General features: G+C 40.1%; 1 protein-coding gene across 1 annotated transcript in view; it reads left to right on the top strand.

Annotated features, from left to right (window-relative positions):
• Positions 1-26,077, top strand: part of CSMD1 (CUB and Sushi multiple domains 1) — a 1,400,820-nt gene that overhangs the window by 1,246,650 nt on the left and 128,093 nt on the right. The window contains exons 38-41 of the mRNA XM_060136411.1: positions 3,345-3,463; positions 7,164-7,233; positions 9,330-9,446; positions 15,933-16,142. Of these exons, the coding sequence (XP_059992394.1) occupies positions 3,345-3,463; positions 7,164-7,233; positions 9,330-9,446; positions 15,933-16,142 (516 nt within the window). The remainder of the gene's footprint in view (positions 1-3,344; positions 3,464-7,163; positions 7,234-9,329; positions 9,447-15,932; positions 16,143-26,077) is intronic.

Here is a 26,077-nt window from a genome sequence, read left to right as displayed (position 1 = left end):
TGTTTTAAACTAATAATAACTTCAATCACATTTAAAAATTCTACTGCCCCCCAAATTCATGAGATTGCTTCTCTTGACACTGGACACACAATCCCTATGCTTTAATGAGACCTTATGATCTATTAAATCGAAGGAATAGAATAGCATTTTTTATGTGGACTGAATCAGCCAACAGTTGACAGGTAAGAGAAAATATTTTTAGCTCCATATACACTAAACTTCTTAGACAATGAATAAAAAAGTAGTTTCTTTTCTTTGGATACTTTTTCTTAATTAAAGGGGCTTTCTTTACAGCTACTCTTTGATGTCAAGAAGATGTATGGACATTGAACAATGTTGTATAGAAGTCTGAGTGTACAGGATGACACATGTAGGTTCAGATCTATGTGATGACGACATTTGACATTTACTTCATCTATTGTCATCCTCCCATCAGGTCTCCCTATGTGAAGCTGTGATTTCTTTCTTCACCTGTTTTCCAGCACATTGTCTGACCTTTAATACAATTTTTGGATTATGGGTTTACAGAGATTGTGAACAACACTTCTGTCTTAGGGTGTGCTTATGCAAAGGACTGGTTCTTTAATTGGTTACAATGAACAATATACCCGACAAATTTTTTCGTTTCAAAATGAAGGAGTAGCCAATATATTCCCTATAGTGTTTACGATGACCTGTCAGGTACCTAATGCTCATGTTTCTACATATCTGTCCTTCGACCTCTTTGCAGCTGCCAAATAATCCAACTCTATTGATCTCTCCATTTGGTCTGCTTTCCTCTTTCTTTGATTATTATATTCATTATTGTTTTAAGCTGTCCAGCTAGAACAACATATTTGTTTTGAATTATGAAGTTTGAAAACCATACACAATGCCAGTTGAAATGAGGACAGTGATAAGTTGAAAAACAAAATGTTCGAACTTATTTTAACTATATTTACATAGGTCCTGCTTATCCTGCTCTAAATATTGGACAAAAAAATGCATGTTTATCATGTGTTTCAAAACCATAAAGTATCTTTATCTTTTTAGAATTCTAAATTGTAGTTTGAAATTTTATGGCGCAAGTATTTTAAATGTATTTTTTTAGGGTCAAATAAAAAATAAATGATATACAGTAGGAGTTCATGCCAATCTGTGATGGGAAAAAAAAGGTGAAATTGAAATATAGTTGCAGTTTATTTTCTAACGTTATAAAGGAGAGGGAGATAAATTAGATTTATATCAATAAAAAAAGTTAAAGGTGTAAGTGATGGTATTTGTCCATATTTAGCAATTTTATCATCGATGAAAAACCCCAAATGGCTTAAAATTCTGTACTAGGAATAAAAAATATCGTCACTTAATGCATATGGTGTTTTATAGTTTTTAGTGTATAGACATTTAAGGAAAATCAATTTCAGCTTATAAAAACATTATGCTACACCTCACACCTGCTCATCCCAGACAGAATCCATGTGTTTCATGGCTTGAAATTATCCTGTTTATATACAGTGGTGCCCATCCAGTGTAATTTCTATAGCATCATGTTCTCAAATGAACAATCTCACTGATGATGAGAAATAAAGACTCTTCTCTCTGTTTCATCTGCTCAGGTTCCAGGGTAAAGTGAGGCAAACTGGTGATTCTCAAACTTTAATGCATAAGAATCACCAGGGATGGTGTTAACAGGCAGATTCTGGTCCAATAGTTCTGAGATACCCAAAGTGTGCATCTCTTACAGGCTCCCACACTTACCATACTTTGAAAAGCAGGGCAGTGGAGGAAACTGACTGTTACCTCACCCAGGTGGGCAGGTGGGTCTGCACACCTGCACCTGGGAACCTCGGCCTGCCCATCTCACTTTGCTCTGCCTTGACCTTAATGTCAGACACCGGAGTCTACATTAAGCTTCTTGTGAGGATTAGAGCAACATGATGCAGCCAGGAGAGCGACTGGCAAACAGTACTGTCTTCGTCCCTTGCTCCAAGGGACTGCCTGTCCCTTGATTTCTCCAAGTGCTGCCTGTCGAGACCCCAAGGCTGCCTCGTGAGTTGGCACCACGTGGAGTGACACCAGCTCCTGCTCTCAGAGGCATCCCATGCATGCTGTTGCCCATCTGGAAGTTCTTAATAATTTCATCTCTGACCTCGAAGTCTGATGGGGACAGTGAAGCATGCACACGAGCAGAGGTGTACCAGCTGCAGTGGGTGCCCACAGGTGTGGACCCAGTCCTGAGGGCAGGGCAGGCAGCATGCGTCCTCACTGTGCGCTGGGACCCACAACTGTGTGGCTGCGTAGACCAGCCTTCATGTCCTGGAAGAACAATCTTCCCCTCCCCCAGCCCCGCCCCGTTACTCAGAGTCCCAGTCAGTTAGTTAATCTGATTAGTTCCTTCATGTTAATGAAAAGAACAAGAACCAAAGTCTCAGTCCAAGAGCATGTGAAGGATTTTAAGATGGTCTGCTCTCAAGAAGTCCTTCTCTCCCATTTCTCACCCTGGATAACTTATTAGTGCTCAGTAACTTGGGATGTGAGAAAAAGATGTACTAGAATCATGGAAGATTATTAGCAATCACCAAATCTTCAGCAAAATTTCAAATACATTTTTGATTCTATAAAATACCACAGCTACATATTTTGATTATTCATATGATAAGGGTTTATACAAATAAGTATCAATGTTAAATGGTCCTTGGCATTCATTCAGCTGATGTTCTGAGCTGAATTCCAATATTATATGATGCATTTTAAAAAATTTTGTTAGTGTCTTAATTAAAGGCAATTCCATCTAGGAAAGTGCCTGATTACAGCTTTAGGGTCTGTAAATATTGGTCCTTTTTACCTAAAGAACAAACTGTTCATGAGAATTTTTTTGTTGTTGTCTTTAAATGAGAAAGAGAGAGAGAGAGAGATTGAATATAAAATATTTGTTCTCATATTATGTTTTTCCAGAAGGATAGAATTCCCGGATTCACACTTAAAATTTTTCAAAAAGACTGCTAAGTATGCTAGAAAAACAAAAAGCAAGAGAGCCATATCATGGGGATTTGCATATAGTAGGAAACAGTTTCCTTAAAGACCTTTTAAAATGTGTATGCATTGGAATTGGAGTGTTTTACACTAAATGTGGAAGTAACAAATTTTATTCTTTAAAGAAATTTCATTACACAGTGGAAATGAAATTAATTAATATTTAAGATTTAGCTCAAACTGATTGTCTTCTTGGTAGACAAACAAGAGAGAGAGTTTTTGTTCATTTCTGTAGGAGGAGAGCAATAGGAAAACGCTATTTCGCTATTCGAATGATAAGAATATTGTTCATTTTACATAGCTTGTAAGTGTTTTTCTTTACGTTTCCCCAGCCGTAGGTCTTGCTGCTTGCCAAGAGCCAGCCCTTCCCAGCAACAGCATCAAAACAGGAGACCGATACATGGTGAATGATGTGCTGTCCTTTCAGTGCGAGCCTGGATACACGCTGCAGGTATTTTATTTTTTTATTTGAGCTTTTGGTAGTAGAGGGGCTCAGCATGGTAATCCTCAGCCAGCTCACTTAAGACAACGCCCTAGATTTGCACCCAGAGACCTAATCTACTTTCTCTCATTCAGTTTGTGAATCAAAGTAGTCATATTAAACCATGCATACAGGTAGATTTAATGATGATGCGGAAATAGCTTCTAAATGATAAAACATCCTTTTAAGGTTGAGCATATTATTTTCATAGTACTTTTATTTCAAAATGTATACTCTCCCAATAACTAGATAAAATTCTAAGGGACAAAGCATTGACACAGTCTCCTCAACAGTCCTCTCCTGGCAACCCGATTATTGGGTTGGCTCTGAGTCCCATGCTTGTCCTGCATTGCAGACTGTTCTTATGATTTAGTTCAGTAAATCTTCAAGTGCCTACTTGTGTGCCAGGTAAATATGGTGCTCAAATAATAGGGTTAAATGCTTTTCAAGAAATGTTAAGCAGAAGTTTTTATAGTCTTTTATTTTTTTTATTAAATTTGTTTATGTAAAGTTCAAATAAATATTTTACAAACCAATGTATAGCAACGTGAGTCATGTTTCTGTTATTTGTTTTCTGGGTTAGCCACAAATAAGCATACTCCCAGAACAGTTTATCTGTGTCCTCTAGCATAATCCACATATAATTCTCCCTACCAACAATGAATACTGAAATCTAAACATGTATATTCCAAAGTCCAACAGACATATTTAAGCCTACTTAGGTTTCTACACTTCAGTTAATTCAGGTAATAGAGTACTTTTTGCTGTATGTTTATTACAACACTGAAGCTGAAGGTGTTTCAAGAACATTATTTTTGGTTGTATTCTGTAAGTGGCTTAAATAAAACCTGGAGTACTCATCAGAAAGAAGTTTCGCAGATACAGCAGTGAAGTGACAGCATTGCGTATAGTCCCATTTCTGGGCGCTGGGGTAAATATCTTGCAGAACTGAGACCAGTTAGAGCGGCAGCAGCAAACGCTGGAAGCTGATGGCCTGCCCGCCAGGTGCTTCGCGTGCAGAGCCTGTGTTACTCTCAGTCAACCTCATGGTGTGGCACTGGGGGCACATCTTTCCCTGATGGGGAGGGGAGTGAGCCAGTGCCTGGGGGGGGCAAAAGCTGGCGCATCTGGAGGGACCACCTGCAGAGATCAGCCTGGGTCTTAAGTTTGAGAAAATATCAGTAAAACACCTAACACACTTCAGCAAACGAAAGCCAGTATAGCTATTATTATAAACAAACATCGGCATATAAAGCCACCTTCATCAAAACAACCTGCAACCTGCGTTCATAGATCTTGGTGGGTATCACAGTAATTGCTTTGACTCTGCAAAAACATGGGCAGAGACTTGGAAAGTAGAACAGGAGTTACTGAAAAAGCTTTGCCAAACCTTCATCCATGGAAACAAGCTTTTAACCAAGCACGTCAAGGCCGTTTTAACTGATTCTTTAAGAACAGAAACTTCCTGTTTCACGTGTTACAGCAGAAAGAATTATAAGTCACATCCCAGGGGTTTCATTTAGAGGAATACCTTACTCTATACTGACAAGCCATTTTTATGCTTTTTGGTTTTTTTTTACTTCTTTATAAATTGACTTAAACCACGTAAATATCATGTTGTCTCTCTCCTCTCCCAGATCCCCACACGTTAACACTTTCTCTCACTCACGTGTGTTCATCTTTCTACACGTTTATGACAGCACTTTGCATTTACTGTCAGCATCCTTTTATAAGGAAGACTTCTATAGCCCTCAGAGAAGAAACTAGAAAGGGTTATTTAGTAAAGGCATTTCTTACAATGAATTGTTTAATATGCTGCTTAGAGATAAAAGCCTGCAGACACACATCTGTAGAGTCCAGTCAGGCCACTTAGCTCTTGTTTTCAAATGCAAACTAAGATTTTTTTTTTCTTTATAACAGTTTCAAGCATTGAATTTACAAGCTGTGACTGTCTCTCATTCACATGAGTTAAAAAGGATTCTGGACTTTTTAAAAAGTTGCTAACAACTGGGAATTTTGGTAACGCATTAGTATATTTGGAATGACAGCATGCATAAATTACATATTATTCATGAAAAGAATTGTTCCTTTTATGGTTTACGTACAAATGTCTATAAGTGCGTCTGCCTAGTGAGATTCAGGCATAAAGTGGCAGAGACAGGACACATCAAATGTCAGTCCCAGATATCTGAATGATTAATGATTTCCTTCTCTCTAGATTTGTTTTACTTTTCTTTTAAAAGATGAAAAACGAAAATTCCCATTTGAAGCTAGTAAATAAATACACAGATTCCTGTGTTCTTTTGGATGCATTATAAAAATTTCACCTGGAATCTCTAATATGAAATGTCTTTGCTGAAATCAATAGCAGAATGTGACCTAGATTGGTAATAAATGACCATTTTATTGGTAGTCTTCCATAAATACCTTTAAAGGCTTTTGTACTTTGTCCAAAATTCAGAAAGAAATGTATTAAAGATAACGTAATAGGTCAGAGAATGAGGAGATACAGAGCATGAAATTTGTCAGGAAAAGCATTATCCTGCATGTCTTCTTTAAGAATAAGTGTAGTCTTCCTTTACTGTAACAACTTTTAAGAATATTAGGTAGTAGGAGAAAATGAGTTTTGTGGAACATGAATTGAGTATGAAACCTTCCTAAGCTTGGGGAATTGGTTTGTCATTGATAACTGCCTTAGTGCAAATTCTTGTTTGATGCGTTCCCAATATGGCTGGGATTATTTAACATGAATTAAAGATTTGTTTTTCAACTGCCTCTATGCCAATTTTGTTTGGCAAATGGAAATTCACAAGATAAGTATTCATGGCACATAAAACCACCAAGTCACAATAAGGAAAAAAGTAAAATTGAATAGTCTGCACACAGAGGTGCCCGTTCACTACCTTCTCTTTCATCTTAAAAGAGATTTTAGCACGAAACGCTGAGAATTTAACCTGCTGCTGTTTAATTTTTAAAAGAGTAATAATAGGACAGATTTTTTGAAGGTTGAAAGTTGAAAACTTTATATATTTAGAGGATAAAGAGAGCTTGAATGATGAGGATTAATTTCATTGCAGACACGTTAATTTGACAGCTGTGAGGCTGTCTGATAATAAAATGAATATTAAGTCTCCCTTTTCTCCAATAAAGGAAGAACTGACCCAGTTCTTTGCTGAACCGTAAAGGTCATGTGAGTTGCACTTGAACCGTAGGCAACCGTGAAAGTTAACCTTTGTATGAGCAGATTACTTACCTTTGACATGTCAACCCTTCAGATCAATACCTAGTATTTCCTAATCATTTTCAGCCTCTCAGACCAAAAGCTGTAACTTTTGATGATTAAAAAAAAGACTTACCTTGACCAGTTCAGTTCAACATTGTAAGCATTAGGGAAGCATCCTGGCAGAAATAAAGTCCGTTGAAGGGGACATCGCAAGATTTTGATTTCAGTGACAAGAAACACAGTGATTATGGATTTTTTTTCTATTTTAATTCCAAATATGAGATTCATTAACACACATTAGTAGATTTCATGAGTTCTGATTTTTTTGCATTTGTAATTAAATCAAAAAGGGAAAACCAAAGAAAGTACAGATGTTCTCACAAACATTTAAGCCGTAAATACTCTATGTTCAGTTATGTGAGTTTTATTTCATTTTCTCTTGAACAGGGCCGTTCCCACATCTCCTGTATGCCAGGGACTGTTCGTCGTTGGAACTACCCGTCTCCCCTTTGCATTGGTATGGACGTGCCTTCCGTCACTGGATCTCTGTGTAGATTATCAGTAACGTCATGGTGATCTCCTTGAGCCACTTTTGAGCTTCAGAGATGCACTTTTAAATTCCTTTCAAACATTTGTTACATGATGATAACATAATAATGCTGTTATTGGATTGGACAAGCATCTTCTCCCCCTGGATGTGGTTCCTCAGCTTTTCCAGCATCTCTGAACCAACCAACAGGGATTAGATGCAAGACTGCTAGCTCGAGGCACTAAATGCACAGCACATGCATATCAGAAGCCTGTGGATTAATTCATGGCAAGAATGAACGTAGCTGGTCTGAGAGTCTGAGAAGGGTTCTGTGTACACCTTTAGCCTCAGGAAAATCACATTTCCAGAAACAAAATTGAGAAGTACCGATAAGTGATGTGAAGTTGGAGGGACAGTATTTTATATCAAAAAGTATTTGATATCAAGGCAGCCGCCCTGTGGAGGGACTCACTGGGACTGGGATTCAGGCATAGAACATCCGTCTCCCTATTTATTTTTAAATGAAGAGCTTTCCCTTAAACGTGGGAATTTAAATATTTTAAGCTTTGAAATAAAATCAACTCACAATGGGTATTCAATCAAATGATATGTCATTGCTGACACTCTGTATTATGTGAAGAAATGTTTTATTTGAATAGTTTACTTACATTAGCCAAATATAATTAATTGTATCTTTTATTTTACATGTTTCGTATATTAGCAGATGTCAAAGATGCATCAACTTCCATAACACTTGCTTGCTCCTAATTCCTTACAAGGTACAGAGGAAGTTTTTTCATTGGAAAACTCACAAACGTCCCACAATAAATTTCAAAGACTTATTTGAGAGATTGAAAGTTTTCTTAGCTGTTAGCTTTAGATTAATCCAAGCTGGGGGATTTTAGGACTAGAAATCCATGAAGAGATAGTATTTTACTAATAAGTTCTTGGAAATCTCAAGTCCTGATTTTTTTTAATAATAGTACTAAGGAAGACAATTGACAGCAAAACACTTCTCTACATGTTACTGAGTGTCAAGCATCGTTCCCAGAGCTTAACCAGTATTAACTAAATTGAACATCATGACAAGCCTTAGGGTGGCCAAGCCGTTTGCCAGGGCCCTGCACCAAGCTGGCATTCCCTGCATCATGTGATCCCTCCAGCGGGACATGGCCTGTGCCCTGGAGTAAAAATCCCATATATTCTTACCAAAATATCAGGAATCTGTATGAAATAAGATATATAAACCCAGTTAAAACCCCAAGATACCCGGCTCTTTTATAAAAATAAGCACCTTGTTCTTTAGCCATACCATTGTACCAAAAACGCTTTGAATATGCTGTTTAACTGTAAGAAAAGGCCTGGCATGGAGGGGTTTCCCCAGCAGGAGGCAGGAGTCAGGCTACCAGATGATGGTGGACAGATGAGCCCCTGGAAGAAGGCTGAGACTTGAGGATTATACTGAAAATCTTGCTGGGATCATTGGACAAATGTAAAATAAGAGAAGCCCATTGATGGAGGTTTTTAAATATCGCAAAGGAAAAAAGATTGATACACAGCTTTTGGGGGCTCTGTTTGTACGCCCATCCAATGGTTCTTGTCTTTTGAGATGAACAAAAGAATGCGATCACATACAGTGATAACTAAGTACTCAAGGAATTAGGTTATCATCCTTGTTTGACAGGAGGTGCACCCAACATCGAGACCCCCTTCTCTCTCTCCCAGGACAATGATAGTTGTCCTGACTTAAAGGTGTGAGTATTGATGACAACTCAGAACCTGAAAGTCAATCGGATGCCTGACCAAAATGCATTAAATTGACCAAGCTTTACTGGGAGCCTCTGTGCACCAGAAGTAGATAAACTGAAGACCTGTCTTTGTCCTTAAGCAGTGGAAACTCAGGAGGGAGAACTAGACCCATAAATAACTAAAGGGCATCGCGTTATGTATGTGCTGAAATGAGGTGCAAATTCGTTTCTGAAGACTTGCTTCTAGGTAGCGTGGTCCCATAGAGTGGGGGGAGGGAATTGTCCTTGCTGGAAAACGAGGACACACAGCACTAACTCCCCTTGTCCGGTCAACAGCGACCTGCGGGGGGACCTTGAGCAGCATGGGGGGCGTGATCCTGAGCCCGGGGTTCCCGGGCACCTACCCCAGCAACCTGGACTGCACCTGGAAGATCGCCTTGCCCACTGGCTACGGTGAGTGAGACACTTTTTCATTCCTCAAAATTCAACTTTTTAATTTTTATCTTGGAAAGAATTAGGCTGAGTGAAAAATGGGCCTATCCTGTTGACCTAAGTGTGTCTTTAATTGAAAGTGGCTTACAGATTTAAATAAATCTTTGGCAGAATAACTTTGAGAACAGAAATTTACTTGAAAAATCAGTTCAGCCGTGCAAGACTTTTCAAGGCAAATTAAATTAGTTGAATGATGAACAGTAGAGGCACATGACGTGCAGAATGTAGCGTCCCTAATTCAATTACCAGTCTCTTTATAACACTGTCTTTTATAATGTATCACTGGAATTCAGTAATGGTGGTAGTTTCTTTTGAACAATTTGTAAGGTTTTTCTCAGGTTATAACTCATTCTAGTATTTTTTGTTCTATAAACTTTTGTTGTTATAACTTGCATTGATTTAGGTTTATGAAAATGGCTTTTTATCATATTTAGTTATGAACTTTCAGGTTACCTACCTTAAATAGTTCCTAATTTTAATTGTTATGTACACTAAAATCCCATTCTGGCCTGCTTCAGAAATTCACAGTCTGTGTGAAATTTTGATTCCCTATCATGCCTTTCCTTGTCTGCCTCATGATGTCCTTATATTTTAGTTCATTAATTTGGGTTTTCCCCACCTGTGATTTTCTCAAAAGTACACAGTATGATAGGGGTGCCAAATTAGATATTCACAGAATGTCCCAGAATGTCTCAGAGTAATTGAGTACTTATGAATGTTAGTTGAGTGATGAATGAACATAAGCATAAGTGGAAACCGTTGCCCTAGAAGAGGATTATATTTTTAAAGTTTTCAAAGCTCTTGCCTTGAGAATCTGTGCCGGGAGGGCAGCAGGAAAGTGAGGGTCCACCTGCTCAGCTGAGAGCTGCCAAGAGGGCGGCGGGCGTGAGGCCACCAGGGCAAGGGGGAGCATGGAAGGGACCCTCCCCCCCGTGGAGAACACACGTGAGGTTCATGTCCACTGAGTTCCTGAAGGGGCCACCAGAGTGTGGGGATAAAAAAGGGGAGACAGTTCACAGAAGGATCACAGAGGCGCTCTATTTCTTCCAGGTTTTTTAGTTTTGTTTTTTAAATCCTGAACTCTCTGAACATAGAGGCTGTAATTGTGCTCTGTGGTAGACAGAACAGAAGCCTTTACCTTTAACCAGCATTGGCTCAGCTATCCTCAAAGGCTGGTCTGTTTTCTCACCCTGGGGATCTGAAGATCTGGACATGGTTGGTTCAGTGTTTGGAGTCAGGTGTCAGGATCGGAGTTGTAGGTGACCCAGGAGGTTCCAACAGGGTCTGAGCATCTTGAGGGTCACAAGCTTATAAGACGAGTAATGATAGTTCACTCAGGCTGCTGCACTGAGTGAACCTCCAGGGACCTCGTCTTCCTCACCTCTAAAAAGGAAATAACCACACAGGGTTACCTGAGGATTCACCAAAACAACTCGGGCGAGAAATTTAGTACGGGGCTTGGCATGTCGTAAACAACAGCAGCAAAAAGCTAGCTGGTCTTTAAATTGTTGCTGCGAATAGTTCCCACTTTTCTTTCAAACCTCATCAGAAGCGTTTTACTCATGAATGGATATACACATTTTATTAATTTATTTTCCCAACTTTACTGTTCTGTGATTTGAGGCGGCTATTGTTTGGCATATTTCTGTATGTTGCTCACTCACTGATAAACCAATATGCAAGACAGGAAAAAAAAAAAAGAACAGTTAGATTGTCTGACCTCATGATCATGATCTATGAACCTAAAAAAAATTTATTTGAAGAAAGGTCAAAATTTTTAAAATATTTATGAAATATTACAATTAAAATTATTTGTCTTTAAAATCTGTGATATTGCCTAGTATTGGGCTTTAAAAAGCATCTTGAAGAATAAGCAAAAAGAAACCTTATGTCTTAAATCCTAACTACATGCAAAATAGTATGACTGTCCCTAGCGTTTTAGAATAGATGTAGTTATGCTTCGGAATAATTTGCTACAGATTAAATTTAAGTACCACACCAGGTTTGTCTGTGATAAATTTTATAATCTATAAATATACTTCTAAACATGAAATTATACATTTAAATTTAGGGAAGAGGCATGTACATTCCCGTTTCCTGGATTGTCAGTTTGGGTTTGGGTTGCTCAGGGTGTTAAGGATTATTCTACTAGTAATTTCTGTACCGGTGACTGTAATTCCCCCAGCTACCCTGAAAAACACACCTATCCAGAATATGAGACATCAGTGCCTTTTCTTGAAAAAAAATAGGTTAGATGCCTTTCACTCATGGAGGATTTTATTGCTGTGTTTGGATCTTTCCATACAACTGAATATGCGTGGGACCACCTCATAGATATCCGACCCATTCGTTAAGCAGCTACCAGCTTCGTCAAATAATTCTTCTGATTAATCCTTCCGTCCCACATGCATGGACCAGTCAATAGCTTAATTAAATAGACAGAATGATTGGTTGCTCTGGCATCACGTGAAAGCCACCTTGGTCTCCCCTTGCTAATTACTCATCCCCTGCAGCAGCTATTTCCTGCATCCAGCCTCTGTGAGGGCCTGCAGTCAAGGGACTTTGTCTAAGGAGTGGGCAGTGTATATGGTGGCTCCTCATGCCTTTGAGCTCTGAGGTTAGCTGAGTAGAAATCCTGGTTCTGTCAGTGACTGATGGTATGAATTTGCCCAAGTTATCAACATGTTTTTGAACCTTTGTCCCTTATCTTTAAAACGAATACAATAAAATATCATTCTCCGACAGCCGTTTGGAGGTAATGCAAACACCTGGTATGGAGAAGGCATTACCTGTTAACTGCTTTTAGTTTCTAAGCCAAATGCTCTAATGATTTCTATGTTGTTTTCCTTCCTTTCCACAAATTTGGGTTGCTGTTTTGTGTGGCTTTGGCATGAGCTCAATCACCACAGAACTTCTGTCTCTATTTTCTTGAAAATTTCTAAAGGCATAGTTAACAGAAATGAAATCAAGTTTTTCTACTTTACCATTACTTTTTTTTTACCATCTTTATTGGAGTATAACTGCTTTTTATATTTAAAACCCACTGCACTTATACCGCACACCATGAGGTCCAAATTGGCCATGCCTTTAAACCATCTAGAAGTCTAAGGAGGATGTAAAAGACTCTTTAGACTATCCACTGAATTCTAAAAGTATTAACTCCTTTGCTCTATGTTTATTATGCACAGAAGATATAAAATAGAGCACTTTACTATTCACAGGTTCTATCAACTAAGAGACGAGAGTTTAACTCTGAAGCCATGGTCAGGTTACTATTCAAAGTTTTGTCAAAATCCAAAGTCAAAATTTTTTCTTCAGGTGCCTTTTACTGACACGTAATTTTCGGTGTGTAATGACAGTCGGTGTAAATTCCACCCAAGATGGGCATTCAGACTGGTTTTCTTGTTGCAATGACACATTTTTGGTATTCTGTGAGATAAGAAAAGAATAACTAGGTTAACGCTTACTTTAATCCCTTCATTTTGGCTTCATGATGTCAAACTGGACACAATTTGCTGAAAATTAGATAGCTAAAAATTCCATTCTAAACCAGATTAGAGCTGGGCTTGGTTCTATTTCCTGATATGTATTAGGTAGTTTGATATGTGGCTGGATACTTTATCCTGCTTAATATGCTAATTTTTTCATAAAATTATAATTGTCATAATTCCATTTCAAGTTTAATTCTGAATCAATAAAAGGCCACGATCACCATTTCCTTTGCTTTAGAGATATTGGCCAGCCTTCCTTTTTTTTGCCCCTTGATCTGCTTGCTGTCTCTCATTTCTTTCTTGACTGGGTCATTCTGTGAATTTCAAAATGAGTCTCTGGATGAATACATCTGATGTCTGCATATGCTTATCTGAAATGAGCCTATTTTAAGCCATTTCCCTGCTATTTGATTTTATACCTAAAAAAGCAGGATACGTTTTTTAAGTGTTCTAATCTTGCCCTAGTTTCACATCCTATCTGGTACTTTTAGGACGTAAATAGAAATGTTAGTAATTCAACATTCGTTTTTGATTATTATTGTGTCAGCTTCTGTGTTCTTCCTCCTGGTGAAGAATGTGACGGGTGTTTACGAAACTCTGTAGACCACAGGGGTTCCGTGGCCTTGATGTAGCCACCAAAAAAAAAGAAATCCATTAGTATAGTTTATTAATTAGCTAAAAAACCCTCTTTTTCTGATCAGACTTGTGGACCAGGCCACAAAAGAGAACTGTATTTAATTCAGCAGTGGGTAAGGGAATAGATCAGATACTGTTGCGTGACTCAGGAAGTGGTTCAACTATCACAGGAGACAGGTCAGAATTTAAGGGCTGGGGACCACTAGCCCTGCCTACTTTCCTTCCTTCTTTGCTTTCTCCCTGTCTCTCTCTTTCTTTTTCTCTATCTTTATCTCTCTCAATCCTTCTCTCTCTCTTTCTTCTTTTCTTGCTTCCAAATTTCTTTGACCAAACGTATTTACTGGGATTTAGGAGAAAATGAATTAGCTCACTGATGTCTCTTCAACACTTTTTAATATTTGCAGAAATGTTTTAAATTTATAGGTTTGTTCCATGTTGGTCGTCTGTTGTGCCTAGTATTAGAATGGGCAGGACGGCCACAGGCTGGGCTGTTCCTTTTCTGGCTGCTCATGTGTCGCCAGTACATATGTTTGGACCATATGTTACAAATTGAATTACTCCTTCCAAAAAGGATTCCAAAGTTTGGTTGCCTTGTTAAAGATGTTTCATTGTAAGTCTTTCTTCTGCTTTTCACTCTCTCGGTCTCTTCGTGAAGTATTCCACATTCTACTTCTTCCAATCTTCTCTATCAAACTAGGTTGAACAATTTTAACGCAAAATTATTTTCTCCAAAAAAATTGTAATATTTTTAACATGGTGATATCATTAGCTTTTGACTAGCACATTTTCATGCTAAACCAGAGAACATGAGGGCTCTGTCAGTTGGAGTTGGTGTCCATCCAACTCTGCCTCTCCCTGTGGTACATAGGACATAACACCCAGCCTTTCTGAGCCTTAGTTTGCTCACCTGTGAAATGATGGTCATAACAGTGATTACCTGATAAACTGAACCCCAAGAGTGATAGGTGGCCTTACACTCTGCCCAGCCAGAAAGGCCATTATTTACTCTTTTGTTCCTCCTCACAAGGTTTTCTTCATAATTGATAAAATTGTGTTTCTTGGATGATTTTAACCTTTATTGAGTACCTTTAGGTTGTTCTTCCCTATTACTCTTCGCATGAGCTTTTCTTCTTCTTCTTTTTTTTTTTTTTTTTACTGAATTCAGGCTTTTGATACCTGCGTTTTCCATCAATACTAAGTAGATATGTTACTTTAAATTCTCTAGGTATTTACACTTAAGTAAGGTAACCCATGTTAACATGATCTTTAATATGATAATTTTAATATCTTTAATTTCCTAAAACCTAGGAAACATGTCAAACATATTAGATGAAAAAGAAAAAAATAAAGCTCTTTTTATCTCTCAAGAACAGGAGAAGAATAACACAAAGTAAAGCTTTCCTCATATGTTGAGAGAATGATCTACAATAGCTGCTGGTATTCTCAGTTTAGGTTTTACAAATCTAACTTAATTGCCTGGATTTGTGCAAAAGCTAATGTCTTTGGCATTCTAAATAAACTTGAAAGTGAATTAAAATATTTCAGACACAGTAGTCAATTAAATTTTCAACAATACCACAATGCAAATAACTAAATTATTTTGATTTTGATTTTCTTCTAAGTTATCACTGTAGTTTATCTGAGACACAGATGAGTATGATGCTAGCAATATGGGTCCTTCAGACCGTCTTGGTATCTTGCCCTGTGCCAGGCTGTTAGATTGAATTGTGAGAGCTAGAGTGGGGTTGATCCGAGTGGGTTTCTTGCAAACACCAGTAATTTGTTTTGCAGGCACTACACAATTGAAACAATCGCTTACCAAACTAAGAAGTTTCTTGTGCAGTGGTATGCCCTTCCATTTAAAAGCCACTTTAAAGATTGTTGGATTTTGTTAGATCTGTATTGGCTTCTTCCTTGATAAAGCCACAAATTAAGGATGATTTGACATACGATTACAACCTTGTGTTTCTGGTTGTAATGATTATAATAGCAGCTGGACAAAATCACTGCCATATGTATGGATGTAAGTCACCATTCTAAGAATTATACCTGCTTGTCTCTGTGATGCAATGCTGGTAACACCCGTATTTCACAAATAAGTTGACTTAGGGGCATTTACTACATGGACAAAGGTCACACAGCTAGTACGTAGCTGAGGTGAAACTGAACCAAGGATCGTTGTAATTCACAAAGTGTGTGCTCCACTCGGCCTCCTGGAGAGGTGCTGTTTGGGGAAACTGATACAATTTTAATCCCTATTGGTAAACATTATCATAAAATTTGATATTAACTTCCATCGATTTTGCATATTTTTTCATAGGTGCACATATTCAATTTCTGAATTTTTCTACCGAAGCTAATCATGACTACCTTGAAATTCAAAACGGACCTTTCCACACCAGCCCGATGATGGGGCAGTTCAGTGGCCCCGACCTGCCTGCGCCCTTGCTGAGCACAACTCATGAAACACTCATCCACTTTTACAGCGACCACTCGCAGAACCGGCAGGGATTTAAACTCACTTACCAAGGTAAGGAGTCAGAACACATCTAGGGATGCTTCTTACAGGTAAATTGTAAGGGTAAACCTCCCTAGCCGGTTAAAGGCTTGTACGACTGGAGTCATTTCTAGTTGGGCACAGTTTTCTGACTGGGAGTGGAGTGAAGTCTTGGCTGTTGTACACACAAGTCAGGACGCAGACACAAGGAGCAGGGTCAGCCATGCACTGTCACTGCTTCACCTGAAGTCCCTTGTCTCTACCCCCAACGGCCACCATCACCACCTTCAAGCCCCTTGGCCCCATCACCAGGTAGCCTTCTCACCTGTCACCATGTCCTCTTGGCCACGTGTCGGTATTTCCCATCAGGACTATGGTGCAGGGAGTCCGTTCACAGTGGAAGTGGGTCTGACCGTGTCTCTCGTGCCCTTAAGCCTTGTCTCAGCTCAAAGTAATGGTTCTATGTACTATTCAAGTCATGTTTAAATTATGCCAGAAAAAAAAATGAGAATGAACCTTACGTGTTTTTAAAATAGAGGTCTCTAACAAAAGTTTGAATCTACCATTACCAAAGCATTTTTGACATGTGAAAAAGTTCAAAGTTTTCATTTCCAACACAGTAATTCAGCTGGCCTTTTCTTGAATGTTGTTAATTCAAATGAAGTTGAAAATGTCAAAAGTGGAGTCTTTTTTTAACACAGCAAAATCACTTGATTTCTTTAATTTCATAGGCTACCCTGGAAAAATAGAGATTTAATATTTTATTACTGAAAGAGGATGGCATTTTGTGTTGAACTCTTAGACCTTGTTACTTCAGTTGTTTCTTAAAATATAAATTTACGTTTCCAGAATTTGGGTCTCTTAAAATAGGAATCCAGGTAGGAGAAAAAAGAGAGGGTGGTACAGGTTGAGGAGTGCAGCAGGAGACCTTGCCAGGATTTCTCTAGGTCCGTCTGTGTCTTTCATTCTGTCTCACGTCGATCCCCCTTCGTCTCAGCCAAGGGTCTCACTTCCTCCTGGAAAGGCTCACACGCACAGCGGAAGGGAGACAGCTTCCCCCAGGCCAGCGCGGAGGTCTGCCTGCAACCCTGCTCGTCCTCCTTTTGGAGACAAGAGAATGCTCCCCCTGCTTCCAGGCAGCCCCTCCCGGGCTCTAGGCTCTAGAATGTTTCTTTCTACGCTGTTAGGGCTGTCAAGACAGGAATCGTCTTCCCTTTATTGCATTTGCAGCTGCTACTTCTCTACCAGATCTTTCTCATTAGTGTTTCAAATATACTCAAATTCCTCTGTCCCTCACACACACCCCTGTTTATATTTAATTTTAATGACCTGCATCTTCCTTCAGCTCCCACTTTGTAAGAAACCTCTGGGAGGAAGGGTCTACCCCAGCTCTCCCAGCGTCTCCCCCTCTTCCTCGCTTCTCCTGCCCACCCGCAGGCATCTGCCTTTAACACCCTCCTAGTGACACGATCGGCCAAGTCGGCAGTTCTTTGTGTCGTCTGAGATTCTCCAGTGGGGGTGATGGGACCGGCCAGAGACAGACTAGCAAGAGGAGAACAAGCGCAAGTTCATTAACATGCCCGTCACTCGGACACACAGACACCTGGAAGAACCCAGACGTGAGTCACTCAAAGGAATGGTTAGGACTCGGGTTTAGGTACCATCTGAGGCTAAAACAAAGGAGAAGCGTTTAGGGCTTCTAGGAAGGGGAGGTGGCAATGGGGAGAAAAGCAGGAAATGTGTGGTTCACAAGGGTTGCTGAGTCAGGCTTGTTGTGCTGATTTAAAGAGGAGAGAAAGCCCTGCAAATGTACATTTTCTTCGTAAATGTAAATTTCCTCTACAAAAGGGGACCCTGTGCCCTGTTTTTAGAGTTTTCCCCTGCATCTGCTTGTTCTCAAAATACCCCAAGGTTTATTAAGCAAACACGGATGTAGCTCTTTCCAGTACCTACACAAGGACTCAGCAGGCCTGATGGAGTCAACAGCTGTCTCGTCTCCCGCACAAGTGAGGGACCACGGGTCCATCCATCGGTCTCTGTCTCAGCATCTGGGCCCTGAGCCTGTGGCAGCTTTCATTGCCTCTCATTCTGCAGACCCTCACGGACCCTTCCTTCTGCCTGTGCTCCCACCGCATCCCTCCTCCAGCCTCCAGCCCCACCCCATTTCAGCCAGAAAGCCCCGGCCGGTGGGTGCATTCTCCTCTGGGATCCAGTCCTTCCTGGTACCTCTGTGTGTGAACTGCCCCCTCCCGCCCGCCCTCCCCTCCCTGTCCCAACTTAAAACGACTGATTCTCCACTGCTGCTCAGAGAGGCTTCTCTCCCACCTGAGGCTGAAGCACCAAAGGCTCCTATAACTGGTGTCAAATGCAAAACAAATTCAGATTTAGTAAGAAGAGACTTTCATTGGGGAAGATTATTTATTGCAAGAGGGGAAGAGGTCTATTGCCATAGAGAGAACAAGGCTACAGCCATAAGATCAGCAAGCATCTCGAGGGTTAGGAAAAGGCTTTTCCTTCATGGAGAGCAGTAAACAAAGCTAGAAGAAGCTGGGGGTAGGGGCTGCGGTGACCAGGAGGGCCATGAGGGGATGTGGGTGAAAGCAGGTCTTTCCCTGAGGCCAACCTGTCTGTGGCCCAGCCTGAGAGTGGGCCAACGTTTAGGGGGAAGAAAAGCGTTACTGAAGTTTGGTTTATAAGAGTTTTGTTCCAGTTGACTGCTGAGGACCTTTGAAAGGGAAAGCATGGGAATTTGGAGGATTTTGTCAGGTCCGGTCACAGGTAACCAAAGGGCACCTTGACTCTTGTCTCAGTCCTGGGGGAGGTGGTCCTTCGCACTAAGTCATTTCCTGAAACACAGAGGACTTAGGGAAGGGGGTGGGTTTCCTCACCTCAACTTTTCTCTAGGATTCCTGAGCTCAGGTGAACTTTCACATTGTCATTGGGAAGAGAACCGAGCAGGGTCTGAGGGCTCGGATTCTGAAGCCTTACTAGTTAAAGGAATCCCATCCATGAGCTCCGACCCAGGCCTTGACGCTAACACAGGTTTACTGATAACTAAACTGCTCCTGTGCACGTGACTCCACTTGACTCTCTATCCAGAGTCAGAAAGGAACATATGAAATCTGCGAAAGAACCTGAAGAGAACACTGGGAACCCAGAGCGAAAAGTGAGCTCTGACTGGTGGTGGCGGAGAAGATGCAAAGTCGTGCATTCTTAAGGACTGGGGAAAATTCATATGCGAAAGAACCCAAAGAGAACACTGAGAGCCCAGAACGAAAAGTGCACTCCGACTGGTGGTGGCAGAGAAGATGCAAAGTCATGCATTCTTAAGGACTGGGGAAAATTCATATGCTGAACTGATATTTTTACCTCTCCTACAAATGTTGGTGTAGGGGACCCTGCTTTTCTAGGTTCTTGGCTGAGACCCCCTGTAAAAAAAGGCAGATTAACAGTGGAAAATCAGAAGTTAATAACATGTATGCCTGCTGCATACAGGGGAGATTCCCAGGAAACCTGATTAACTCCCCAGCATGGCCCAAGCCACCACCTTAAACACCACCCCAGCTGAAGAGCCAGAAGCTGGGGGCAGTCAGGGGAGGTGAGCAGCAAAGCAGAGGAGACAGGCTTACAGTTGCTGTGCAGACTGAGGCCTTTTTTCTTCTCCATTGATAAGTTGCTAGAGGTTTAGCCATCTTTCTCTTTCTGGAACAGAGAAAGGACACCCTTACAAAGGGAGTGTTCCCTCATTAATGTATTCATAAATGTCTCTTATAAACAGGTTACCTCTACTCTGTTTTCAGAGATTCCCCCATTTCTGCAGTTTCTTAAAAATAACCAGAGACTTCCCTGGTGGCACAGTGGTTAAGAATCTGCCTGCCAATGCAGGGACACGGGTTCCATCCCTGGTTCGGGAAGATCCCACATGCCGCGGAGCAACTAAGCCCGTGTGCCACAACTACTGACTCTGCACTCTAGAGCCTGCGAGCTACAACTACTGAGCCCGCATGCCACAACTACTGAAGCCCGTGCGCCTACAGCCCGTGCCCCGCAACAAGAGAAGCCACCGCAATGAGAAGCCCGTGCACCGCAACGCAGAGTAGCCTCCGCTCAATGCAGCTAGAGAAGGCCCGTGCAGCAACCAAGACCCAACGCAGCCAAAAAATAACTTAAAAAAATAATAACTTAAAAAAATAATAATAACCAGCTCGAGATAATCCTCTTGCCAAAGACATATTTTGGGGTGGCAAATTCTGCTCCCCTTCATCTGTCTAGATACAGATTCATCTCTCTTAAAATTAAAAAAGAAGCTTTTGTGAGGATCATAGCAGTGTTCTTCTCTGGTCTTCTCCCTCTTGGTTTCCATCCATCAGAGTTGCCAGTGGTGATTTAAAATCCAGTTTGTAAGTTTACAGATTCACCTGCCACATGATTAGGTGACCATCAAAAGAAATAAAATAAGAAACAACACTCAAATCTCAAATTAGTTATTCTACTGTCCCTGTCATATGTCTGAAATCACAAATATCACCAGTTTGTAGTGCCTGTCTCTTGACCACTCAGGCCTGGCCAGAGTAGATCCTGGCACATGGCTGCACCATCAGAATCTTAAGGGGAGAAGGTGGTTTGGGCCTGAATTCCTGAGAAGAGGCACAAGGAGTTTGCAGAGATGGTGAGATTGAAGACTGGATTTCTTTGCACCTGAGTCTGACTTTATGCAGGGTTACAGTCTGTCCTTCCGAAGGGTGTTGTTTATATATATAAATGTTCCTTAAGGTGTTTATTCCAAATGTAGGTTTTAAAATGAATACAAGCTAAGGGCTGGAGACTTTTTAAGAGCTGGGGTGTGGGGCCTTGGCCCTCTTGGTTTGCCTGAATCCCATAACCCTTCAGTCAGCTCCCAGGCAAGATGTAGTTACAGGGCTTGGAGCCACTGAAGCTCAGCTCCTGTCCTCCAGGGCAACTGCAGAGTGGGGGCACTTATCACCCCTGATGTCACATTTCAGAGGGACGGTCCCCAGGTCCTTGAGAAAAACACACCTGGGCTGTAAAACTGACAAGAGGCTTTTACGAAGATTAACATACATCTCCAAGGGACAGAGGGAAAATATACAGTGACAAGTTTTCTAAAATAAACACTCTAAGAAAAGGGAGATCAGCAGCAGAGTCTGGATGAAGCCTGGCCAGGTCAGAGGCGAAGGACACGTTTGTAAATGAGCCCATGCGGTGAGGACATTCAATTGTGAAATAATTTGCATCCCACGTTGAGAAGTTGAATTTTATTCTCTAGGCCCATGGTTCTAGAATTCAAGGGATCCATGACTTGAATGGTAAATGTCTACCATTTACCATTGAGATATAGATATTATATAGAGATATAGATATTATATCTATATGAGATATAGATATGAGATATAGATATTATAATTTATATATACTATTATAGATATAGATATAGATATTATAATTTATATATACTATTAATATACATAATATCTCTATATAAATGTAAAAATACAATTTTAATATTTTCCTCTTAACCTCTAATGATGCGAATGTAGTATTAGCATAACCTGTGCTTTGTCACCAAATCACAGATAATTCCATGTTTTATTACAATCATTGCAGATATCTCAGAATATTACTATACAATATTGTGAAGTGACATTAGTTATTAGACTTGCCACCTGCCATTTAGTGAAATAACAGCACATCTAGTTATACCACAAGTCTGGCTTTCATCACACTTTCATAAGTAAATTTTTCCTTTGTAATCTGATGTATTTGTTTGTGCATTTAAAATATTAGTTTGAGGTTAGTGGACTTCACCAGAATGCTAAAGGAGTTCATATTAAAACTCTTAGGAAAGCTGGTGGGTAATAAACTGTTGAAGGTTTAAAAATGGCTGTCTTAGTCTATTCAGGCTGCTTTAACAGAATACCATAGCCTGAGTGGCTTTTAAACAGCAGATATGTGTTGCTCACAGTTCTGGAGGCTGTGAATCCAAGATCAAGATGCTGGCAAAGACACGCTTCCTGGTTCCTAGACAGCATCTTCTCACTCTGTCATCACTTAGCAGAAAGGGTGAGGGAGCTCTGTGGGGCCTGCGTTATAAGGGCACTAACCCCATTTATGGGGCTCCACCCTCATGACCTATCACCTCCCAAAGGAGCCACTTCCAAAACCATCACATTGGGAGCTAGGATTCAACATACAAATCTGGGGACACAAACACTCAGTATATTGCAGTGAAAATTGCATTAGTCATATGTTCATTTTTTAAAAGTTTAGTCTCCGCATACATTGTGGACTATTAAGCAGGCAAGAAATGGGTTTGGCAAAAAGAGGGAGACTGGAGGTAAAAAAAAACACGTTTAAGAGACAATTTTAAAGTTTCAGGCATGGATGGGGACCACGTGCCCAAGCTGAGGCAGTGTGCTTGGTACCTACTGCAGAGGAAATAATGAGGGTGATGTGGTGGGTGGCGGAGCCTCTCCCTGAGGCTGAGACTTGAAGAACAAGAACGGGAAGGAGCCGGGGGCTGTAAAGAGCAGGGACGTGTGTCCGGGTGGAGAGAGGAGCTCCCATGTTCAAAGAACAGAGAGGACAGAGCTGGAGTGCTGAGAGGAACAGGGTCTGAGAGGTTTGCAGGATGGAGACTGTTTGGGAGTTGGGTGGTAACACATTCAGAGTTGTTTCCAGGTGCAGTGTAAAGTCATTGAAGTACCTTAGCAAAAGATAAGTCCCTGCAATGCAGAGAATGGATTGTTGGAGGGGGAGGGAGGAGAGGAGAGAAAGCAACAAACCCAACGAGAAGGGTCCAGGAGAGGTGCAGGTCTCAGCTTCAACACAGCTTTCTTTCATTGTGTCACCTTCATCTGGCTCTTAGATCAACTTAGAATTTGAATGGTATTATTGTGAACCCCATGCTGCTCTTTCATATTTCTGTACATCTGGTCTCTCCCCCTTCCCTATTCCTATTGAAGTGTATTCTGTTAAAATATGAGCATTTCATTCGTGATCATCATTTTAAACTTGGTTATTACATGGTAGTCTTCACTGTTTGACACGACCTTAGTATTTGAGTCAATAAGAAAAGTATAACATAATTATTTCTCCTACATGTAAGCTTCCAATTAAGTGGTATATCTCATTTGACCCCAAGAACTTTTGAGACGTCTCCCCCAATTTGAATATTCTTAATAATATATTGAAAAATTTAACTTTTCTTTCTTTATTGACATTGCAAAAGTCAAATACAGATTCCCATGCTAGTACTGTTTGCCATGTAGTTTTGAAACTAGATTTTATCTTACGTAGCTTTAAACTGCCACAGTTCAAAAAAGTGTTTTTTGTTTTCTTTCTCGATATTTTCCAGGTAGGGTTATTAAGGCCATGTCTACATAGCTCCAAAAGCTACCAATTAGTTCTCTCCAAAAAGAATGTTAAAAAAAAAAAAAAGGAAGGAAGGAAGGGCACAACAATACCACAGAAAGTCTGTGTAGGAATCACTTAGACTAGAGATCATAAAGCTGCTGTGATTGGTTAGCAAAATATTAATATTTTTAAAATTGTCAATATTTAGAATTAGATTTCACATAATTGGTGAAAGACCCATAGATCTACTTTCCCTTTTCCTGTTGCAATGTCAGGGATGACTTTTGGCCACATTGACAGGCGGGAGCCGTCCCCTGAAATGTCAGAGTGATGGCCCTTCCAGGGTGTAGAGGCACTGACTTCAGAAATCTCCTGTAGTTGCCTGCAAGCTGTGATCCCACACTGTGTGCCTGGCCGGTAGGCATTCAAATTTGCTGAGTCCGCATCTAGGCCAGACGTCTGGTTGGTTGAGCAAACGTTTTATTTACTTGACACCTGACTCTACATTTAAGTATCCACATTTTTAAAAGAAAAATCCCTAAGTAATATATTTTTATGTAGGCAGTTAATTTGCTATAATTGAGAGATATAAAAATAAATTAAGTAAAAAAGAAGGAGAACACGAATATGAGGCATTCTGATTTCTTGCAGAGCATCTTACCTGACAGGGATGAAACTTAATTAGATAGTTTGTCATTTTATACAATTTATAAGTTGGCAAAGTGACACAACTCTGATGTGTGTGTGTCACATCAAAATTCCTAGGTTCCACCTGAGATTTATAAGTTAAGTTTATGATTAATAACACATCAGAAGATGCATAAATCATGCCGATAATTCTTGTCATTCTCAATGATGTCTGTGTTGTACCCCTTATTCCTAAGCCTTCTCGTTTATTTATGACCATATAAAGGTCAAAAATGCTACTAGTAGATGTAGCTGTCTTGAAGTTAAATGACTTACACAGAACTTGAGAAATGAAAGGTGAACTGTGTGAAATAAAATTGAGTTCGTGTACCCTAATTCTAAGTCAAAAACTGGAAGATGGGAGATAGGACGAAGATATTTATCAACTAATTAGATATCAGTCAGAAAATGTAATAGATATCAGAAAGATGACTACGTGATTCCATAGGCTGTCACATCAAGCACCTATAATTTAAACACTTGATGCAAATATCGTTTGAGATTGATATATGTGAATAATCGTTATTTTCCCAGATCCAAACAAAGGATTCTCCTAAGAAAGAGAAAATTCTGTGTGTTATCTTATTCTTGTAGTATAAGGTATGGGCTTACTGGTACTGAGACTTTTTTTTCATATTTGTGAAATGTTGCCATATTAAGATTTTTAGTGATTTTCTTTTCCTTTTGTTTTTTGTGACTTGACATTTGGCGAAGCTGAATATTTATCTTCCTTCTTTCCCTATTTCCTCTCTTCCTTCCCTCCTTCCTTCCTTCCTTCCTTCCTTCCTCCTGTCCTCCTCCCTCCCTTATCTTTCTTTCTCTCTCTTACTTTCTTTTTCTTTCTTACACTATAAAGCATAATTGTTGAATGCCAAAAACTTAAAGATAATTTTAAGTGCTTCAACCATAGGTGGTAAAAACATCTTTTTCCTTTTGCTATATGTGCTATGCACCTTAAAAAAAAAAAGCCAACATAGTAGGATATGTTAAATCTGCTTATTCATGCATATAATCACAAAACCATTGCGTTTTTAGTGAATTGAATCTATGAGAAAATAGGCTATAGTTTGTGGATACCAATTTTTTCCCCTTTAGGAGGAAAAGCAATTAAACTGCCTTTATGTGCAATGAGCAACTGAAGAATTCATTCTAACTGATTGTGTAAGCACACTCACTGTTCCTTACAGATACGACCATAATTTATACATGAAATTGACACGCCTCTAAGACTGTCGCTCTTTTTCCTTCTAACGTGATATTCTGAGTCATTGAGGAATAAAGGCGGGGAGCTTCCTCTGTCCTTTTCCACCATCTGCATGAGTGAATCAGGCTCTCAACATGAGGCTCTTTATAAAGAAGCCTATTTCACATAAAAATGCTTAAAACAGTGGGTAAGACATAGTTGTATCAATTCTCATCCCCTCCAGGGTGTCCTTTTTCAGGATGGAAAAGTGCCTACAATGTGGTTCATGGACTAGACTCTTGGAGACTAGGGTCCAAATCTTAAAAGTTGTCCAGTTTCCTCCCTGCAGGTCGTGTGGATTTGCTTTTCCTTTTATGGGTTTGCTGAAAGTAAAAGTAACAATCTCAACCACTTTCTGCCTTAAGAGAGCTATTCCTCTGAACCAAAGGCACACCTGGACGGGTATGTCAGTGGATGTGTCTCCTGGGTGACGGCGCCTTCAGGTGTCCACATCCCAGTTGAGATGTGCCGTGTGCTTCTTCATCAGTCCTCCCCAAGCTCCTGATGCAGTGAAGGGATTCTGAGTCTGATGTGTGAGTCTGTAGTCTTAGTGAGTCCAACAATTCCTTTGCTTCGAAATAAAAGGTTCTCCACCAGGTAAAGGCTATTGTGTAAAAGGATTCCTGGGCACTTAATCCTTGGTTGGTCAAAGCACAAGACACAA

This window comes from Lagenorhynchus albirostris, chromosome 21 (assembly GCF_949774975.1).
Source record: "Lagenorhynchus albirostris chromosome 21, mLagAlb1.1, whole genome shotgun sequence".
In the NCBI taxonomy this organism is placed as follows: domain Eukaryota; kingdom Metazoa; phylum Chordata; class Mammalia; order Artiodactyla; family Delphinidae; genus Lagenorhynchus; species Lagenorhynchus albirostris.
This window is presented reverse-complemented; position numbering and strand designations above follow the sequence as displayed.